The following is a 7092-nucleotide window of genomic DNA, read 5'->3' as shown; positions in this document are numbered from 1 at the left end:
CTCTCCTTTTCTTTTCTTTTTTGAACGAAGACGCTAGGAGCGTCCGGTTTTAAATTAATAAAGCCCACATCATAGGCAGCGTAACAACAAGTCATAGTCATAGTTAAGTGAAACGAGCACGGAGACTCAGGCCACGCGGAAGCGGCATCTAGAGAGTCCAAACGGCCAAAAGAAGGACGAGCGGGCATATTACATGGCCAATGGCCAAAGCATAGAGCACGCAGGCTCGCCCGGACGACAAAAGGGTCACTTCACGGAGTAGAAGTGACATCTGGCTCCCTTGCCAAAACATAGACCCGACGAAGACGATCTTGAGCTTGCTTCAGATTCTCAGCATCCTTGTGCCTCGCCAACGGACTCCACTGCTGCAGGAATATGTTGCATTTGTAAATTATGTTAGCAGGGTGAGATGGGAAGATCCCCTTGATCGCTAATTTGTTCCTAGTGAGCCAAATAGCCCAAAACAGCGCTCCAATACAGCTCCAAAGCACTCGCTTGTTGCTTCCTTGCACGGAGTCAAGAATGGCCGCAAGATCAGAGGACGACCGCGGGTCACAAGATGTGTTGGCCGCAGACCGGACTGCACTCCAAGCAAAACGGGTCATTGGGCCTCGGAAGAAAACGTGATTCGCATCTTCGGGCGCGTTACAGATCGCACAAACGCCGGTCGACGGGCCATTTCTTTTGGCGACATTTGCCGAGGTGGGTAGCCTGTTCCGAAACAGCTGCCAAAAGAACACCTTAATCTTAAGCAGAAGACGCGATTTCCACAGGCCCATAGGCACCTCGAGGGACGACCCTTGACACAGTTTGCGGTTGAGGGACTTGACTGAAAACTTGTCGGACGGGGTGAGAGCCCAAGTCACCAAGTCCGTGGACGTGGACAACGACACTGGATTGACGAGCACAAGCTGCGCCACGAGTTGCATTTGTTCCTGCCCGATAAGCTCGCGACGGAACTGAATCGCCGAGGGGGACGAGGCTAGTGCTGTGGCCATAGATTGCTCCGGGTTGACTGCCAAGGCATAAAGGTCTTGGAATTCCGACCATAGAGGCTGGCATACGATCCAATGGTCAAGCCAGAAACGGGCAGAGCGACCATTGCCAATGGAAAACTTGGCCCCCATTGCAAAAGCCGGACGAATCGCCTGGAGATCGTTCCAGAAAGATGATCCCCTCACTGACCCCTCGAAAAAATTCCCATTCGGGAAATATTTGGCTCGCAACAGGTCAACCCACAAATCCGTCGCCCCCTGGGATAGCTTCCAAATCCATTTGCACATAAGTGCAACGTTGAGGATTCTAGTGTTCGTTATCCCGAGACCTCCCAGGTCTTTGGGACGGCACACCGCGACCCATTTGACCATGTGATATTTACGTTTAGGCCCCGATCCTTCCCAAAAGAAACGAGACCTTGGCGTGTCCATCTTGGTGTGAACGCCTTCAGCCAAGAGGAAAAGACCCATCGCAAATTGGGGCAGCGGGGAAAGGCTAGAATTCATGAGTACCAGTCTCGCTGCGGAGGATAGGAACTTTCCCCTCCACGGGCAAACCCGCCCGCCCATTTTGGTCCATAACGGGGCCCACCCGTCAATCGTGATGCGCTTGGCGTCTAACGGGAGACCCAAGTACGTGAACGAAATCTTACCGACTTTGCAGTTGAGCAGGTCCGCTACACGCCTGCCCTCCTCTGCGTCCAAACCCATGGGCAACACTTCGCACTTGTGGAAGTTTATTTTGAGCCCGGACATGAGTTCGAAGCTAAGTAGCAGGGCTTTGACCATAGCCACGCTATGGAGGTCAGGTTGGAACAGCAATAGCGTATCATCGACATATTGCAAGTGAGATATCCCCCCTGGGATGAGGTGTCCCAACACCCCTTTGATGTGTCCTGTCTCCGTGGCTTTAAGCAGCATAGCTGCCAACGCATCCACGACAAAATTGAACAAGATCGGGGACATAGGGTCGCCCTAACGCAGCCCACGCTTGTTCCTGAAGAAGTGCCCTACTTCTCCGTTTACCGAGACCGTAGTTTGGCCCCCCGAGACCAAATGCATGACTAGGTGCACCCACACAGGCGAGAAACCTCGACTGATGAGCACCTGGCGTAATAAGTCCCAATTGACTCGATCATACGCCTTCTCGAAATCTAGTTTTAGGAGGATAGCCGGTTCGTGCGCATGCTTTAGCTCGTGTAGGGTCTCTTGCAGGGCTAACGGGCCCTCCAAAATGGTATCGACCACGGATAAAAGCGGATTGCGTTCTACTAATGGTACGGTGTGCGATCGATGTAAGACGAGTGGCACACGCTTTAGCACAAAATTTGAACGGAACGTTAATGAGCGCAATGGGTCTGTACTGACGAATGTTGTCCGCCCCGGACACTTTGGGAATCAGCGAAAGCACGCCGTAGTTGAGTCTAGCTATGTCTACGAAGACGCACATGAAACCATTACATACGTCGAAAATGGGTTCGCGCAACAGCGCCCAAAAGTGCTTGAACATCACCACCGGCCACCCGTCGGGACCCGGGGCCGTGTCTGACTTCATGCCGAGTCCCAACTCGTCGTTCTCGCAATCTTGGACCCTTTGGTGTGGAAGCCAGGCATCCACACTCAAGCATGTGCGTTGAACTTCCTTGGTCCCCATCAGACTAATGTAAAAGTCGTAGATGTGTTTGGGTATCTCCGATTGCCGCAGCAGGAGCCCCTGCTCCGATTGTAGCATGAGAATCGAGCATTTCCGATGCCTACCGTTCGTGTACGCGTGAAAATATTTAGTGTTCGCGTCCCCTTTGAGCGTCCACTTGAGGCCTCCCCGACGCATCCAATATTCCTCCTCGGAACGCAGCAACGCTTTGACTTGCCCCTCCAGGGCGTACCGATGAGACCACTCTTGCTCAGAAAATGGTCTCGCGTCTGCCTGGGAATCGAGCAGCGCAATTCGTTGACTAGGTGTACCCTGAGTACCTTGTCATCGCACCCCTGGTTCGCACCCCATCCTTTGAGGCACGCTCGGAGGCGGCCCCCAACTGCCATCCAAAACTCCATTGGGCCATGTTGCTGGCCTATGAGTTGTACACATCGCCACCATCTCTCCCTAAAGATTGTGTCAAAATCCGGTACCTCAAACCACGCGATTTCAAAGAAAAAACGTGGGTTGCGCCTAATCCTATCTTCCCCTTAAAATAGAATCAGGGGCACATGGTCCGAACCGATCCTTGTTTCAGCAAGGAGCGAGCAGAGCGGGAACACCACTTCCCAGTCTGGAGACATGAAGACACGATCCAAGATGGATCGCACCGGGGCTAGTTGTTTATTTGTCCAGGTATATCTAGCCCCTGGTCTAGCCACTTCCCTAAGTGCCATCGACGCAATAGCGTTATTAAACATGGCCACCCTTGGCCAGTTTATGTTATTGTTGTTCTTATCATCACACAAGCATATCAGGTTGAAACCGCCACCCACCATCAGGGGGATCTAGGCAGCCGATACCGCAAGCACCTTAGCTTCGAGCTCTCCCAAGAACTCGGCCGAGCGCGAGTGGTCTGCTGGTCCGTAAACTTGCACAATCACCAGCTCACCGAGCGACGCACGCACTCGAATGTTGGCAGCAATGAAGAAGGTACCAACCTCCCAGGTTAGAACCTCAAACGTGGCGCTGCAGAAACCAAGCAGCATGCCACCAGAGTGACCAGTTGCCGGACTGTGATGCCAGACAAAATGCACAAGTGGATCTACAGATAGGATATCTTAGTGTCAGAACTCGGCTTTGATCGTTTCCTGGAGCCCAACAATATCTACTGCTTCTTTCCTAATGTATTATTTTAGCTGGGTACGACGACCTGCATGGCCAAAGCCACGAATGTTCCACAGAAGCGTACGCACCTAAATGACGCGATTTCACAAACGAACCCCCTTGAGGTGATCGCCTTGGCCACACGCCTCACCTTGCTATGGCGAGGTGAGGAGGGATCCACAACCCCTGTTGTTAGATCGCCATCGGGCCGGACAGCCAGTGTGTCCGAGGGCTCAGCCTCAGCTGCTAAACGGTCCGCGTGTTGAGCCGCCGCCGCTGCCAGCGCCGCCTGCGCAATCTCCTTAGCGCGAATCAACGAGATTAGCTCGCTCGACCCGCCCTCGCCAATTGCTTCCACCCCACTCTCCTCCAATACCTCGCTCAAATGATCGTCCGAAAAGGAGTCTAGAATCGTAAAGCAGGGCGGTGGGTTACCTGAGGTTTCCAGGTTCTTCTGCGCTTGGAGGAGCTGGGCACGTTGGAGAGACGGGAGGTTTCCCTTGGCGCCCTTGGAACGAGCACTGACCCGCACCGGGGCCACCTGCCCCTCCACCACGGCCTTGGAGCGCTTGCCCTTCGGGATGGACGTCGTCTTGGATGCCTCCTGCGTGAGCGGGAGGGGGACGGGCACCGCCAAGGCCATCACCGTCTGGCGAGGAGTCGCCGGGGCCCCCAAGTGCTCCGCAGCACGTCCCGCCTCCGCGCTAACCTTGCGCACCGCCACCTTCTTGAGCTGCTTCACCGCGCCGATCTTGTTGCTACTGCGACCACCTTGGGTTGGGGAGCGTGAGGAGAGAGGGAGCTGCAGGGAGTCGACGGACACAACGATCGGGGTGCGCTCGTCGTCGGACTGCGGCGCCTCCATCTGGTCCGAGACCGCCACCTCCACCATCCACACCGGGGGGAAGTCACCGACCCCAGGTTGGAACCGTACTGGTTCGGGATCGAAAGCTCCTTCCCAGTTGACCTCCCCCCATGAGACTGCTCCTGCATGTTCAGCTGCACACGATTCTCCGCCCTGCCCTTGTCAGTGATGCCCAACTTCTCCCACGTTGCCATGTCAATGGAGTCATCCTCCATACTTGCATCGGGGTCCTTGTCGCTGTCCCACCCCGGCCTGTCGTGGTCCTTGCCATGGTTGGGAGGTGGAGGAGGCGGGGAAGGAAGGGCAGGCGCCGCGAGAGGCTCCGCATGGAGCTCTGGATCGACAGAGGTGTTGAATCCTTCGCCGTTGAACCAAATCTGGACCGCGCCCTTGAGCTTGCGTGGATTGGGGCATGCGAAACGCATACGGACCAGCCCCGGACGGACTAGCGACTGCTCATCGACCAGCAGAGGTCTGCCTAGCATCGTGGTGGCCGCCATGAGCCGGTCAGAGCGCCACTGCTTAGGTGGCACTCCGCCCAGCTTGACCCAAACCTCGGGCATCTCCATCCCCTTGGGAGCTTCAAGGACAACATCGTGAATGTCGACCATGAGGTTGTTGAGGGAGAGATAAAGCTTGCTGCTCCGTGTGGCCATTCTGAGTATGGCTGGATCTGGGAACACCACCGAGAATGCGGCGCCGTCGAGAGGGGAGATCTGCCAATCCCAGGAGCCCTCAAACAGATGCGGTAGCTCCACTTCCAGAATCGCCTTCGAGAGCACGCTGGATGGCGCCGTGAGCACCGCCGTCTTGGCCCCCAACAGGATCTGCGGCTCCTCCCTCGCATCTTTTGGATACTGGTGGCAAAAGAAACCATCGCCGGAGATGGCGTGCCCCATGGTTTGGAGGAGCAGGGGCTTGCCACGAGTTGGGCATTGAGCCGAGGTGTGGCCCTCCATGGTTCACACGACACAGAGAGGCTTGAAGGTGCATAGATTCTAGAAATGCTCAGTGCGTCCACATCTGAAACACTCCGGGCCATCAGCTTCTTCAATGGGGATCAACTCCTCCTCTGTGCCCTTGGACAAAGACGACACCTCAGATCTGGGCGGGAGGGGCGTCTTGGAGGCCGCCGCCCCCGCAGGCTTGGATTTCTGCTTCTTCGCGAAGGGGCCGCCAACGCGGTTGCCGCCCTAGGACGCCTGCAGCCCCTTGCGCTTGAGCTCGAGGCCGCGCTTTTTGTACTCCTCTTTCTTCTTCTTTTTGCGTTCCTGCTCCTTGATCCATCATGTGGGCGGCGGCCCCCAACCACCATCTTCGACAGCGCGGTCTGCCCCAGCACCGAGGAGCCCTGGCGCCGCGCGCGGTCGCGGTCCCGCGGTGGCTCCATGGGCGGCTTCTCCACCCTGCGGTCTTGCTTGGATCCCATTGCCACCACTTCAGTGAACGAGCGCACCAGAGGGGAGGAGGGGAAGTGGGAGTAAGGAAACGAGTGGAGTGGCCGAAGCGCCGCACCTCCGATTTGGAGGCTGGAAACCCTAACGAGATGTTTAGGGTTCCATGGGGCAGCCAGAGCCACTTATATGGCTGGGAGCAGCCGGAAGTGGGTTGGGCTATCACCGGAGGGCCGGGCTGGGCCCTGTGGACAGAAGCATCCAACTGCGCCGCAGACACCACTAGGGGCTGGGCCACTGCGAGCGTTGTCCCATGAGGTGGGCCGCAGCCCACCCGAGCGGCCTGGCCCACGGATGGCCCTGGAGACTCGCCCCCAACCCTAGGCCGCGGAGCGTCAGGATCCGCCTGCGCCGCCGCCACCGTGGGGGCGACCAGCGCCGGCCAGAACTCATCTTGGTCAGGAAGCAGGGACATGCCAGCATCCGGGGCTTCAGGCCGCCCTCGGCCCTCCCTCACCGGAGTCGCTCCGGCCGCCATGCCATCAGACACCGCAGCCCGCCGTGGACCGTGGCCACTGGGCGCAAAAGCACGCCGTCACCCGGCCTTGAAGGAGCCCCCGAGCTCCTTCGCACGCGACACGAAGTCGCCAACTGAGCACACCGCATGGCAGCCCACCGCTGGCCCCACCTCATCACACGCAGTCGCCTCCTCCTCGTTGTCAGAGTCCTCGTCTGCCAGTGCCCAGAAACGGCTCCCCGCCCATCTGCCCGCGGCCAGGGAGGAACCGCCCTGCCGCCGGGTCGCCGTCGAGGCAGCCGCGGTCCCCCCGTTCTCCGGGACCAGGACACGCTCGTCGTGGCCACCTAAGACGAGGGCAGCCACGGAATCGCCGCCATCATCGCCAGGAGCGCCCACATCGCTTGTTCGTACAGGAGCCGTTGGCATAGTCCCGACCTCACGTGCCTACGTTTACTGCCTAGCTCGCTGCTCCTTTTCTCCGAGTTTGCATCACTGCAACTTGTCCGGACGCAGAC

The 7092-nt window shown here is 57.6% G+C and overlaps 1 protein-coding gene across 1 annotated transcript; it reads right to left on the bottom strand.

Moving 5' to 3' along the window:
- Positions 1-251: 251 nt before the first annotated feature.
- Positions 252-998, bottom strand: LOC147984604 (uncharacterized). The gene has a single exon (XM_087541175.1). It carries the CDS (start codon positions 996-998, stop codon positions 252-254), a length of 747 nt encoding a protein of 248 aa, XP_087397301.1.
- Positions 999-7092: the final 6094 nt, after the last annotated feature.

Source organism: Triticum urartu, chromosome 2A, assembly GCF_056163025.1.
Source record: "Triticum urartu cultivar PI428250 chromosome 2A, HENAU_Tu73, whole genome shotgun sequence".
NCBI lineage: Eukaryota > Viridiplantae > Streptophyta > Magnoliopsida > Poales > Poaceae > Triticum > Triticum urartu.
Note: the sequence above shows the minus strand (reverse complement) of the source record. Positions and strands in the feature narration are given on the sequence as shown.

Bases quoted from the DNA above. Each gene is read 5' to 3' on its own strand.
- LOC147984604 (XM_087541175.1), bottom strand. From the start codon at position 998: ATGGCCACAGCACTAGCCTCGTCCCCCTCGGCGATTCAGTTCCGTCGC.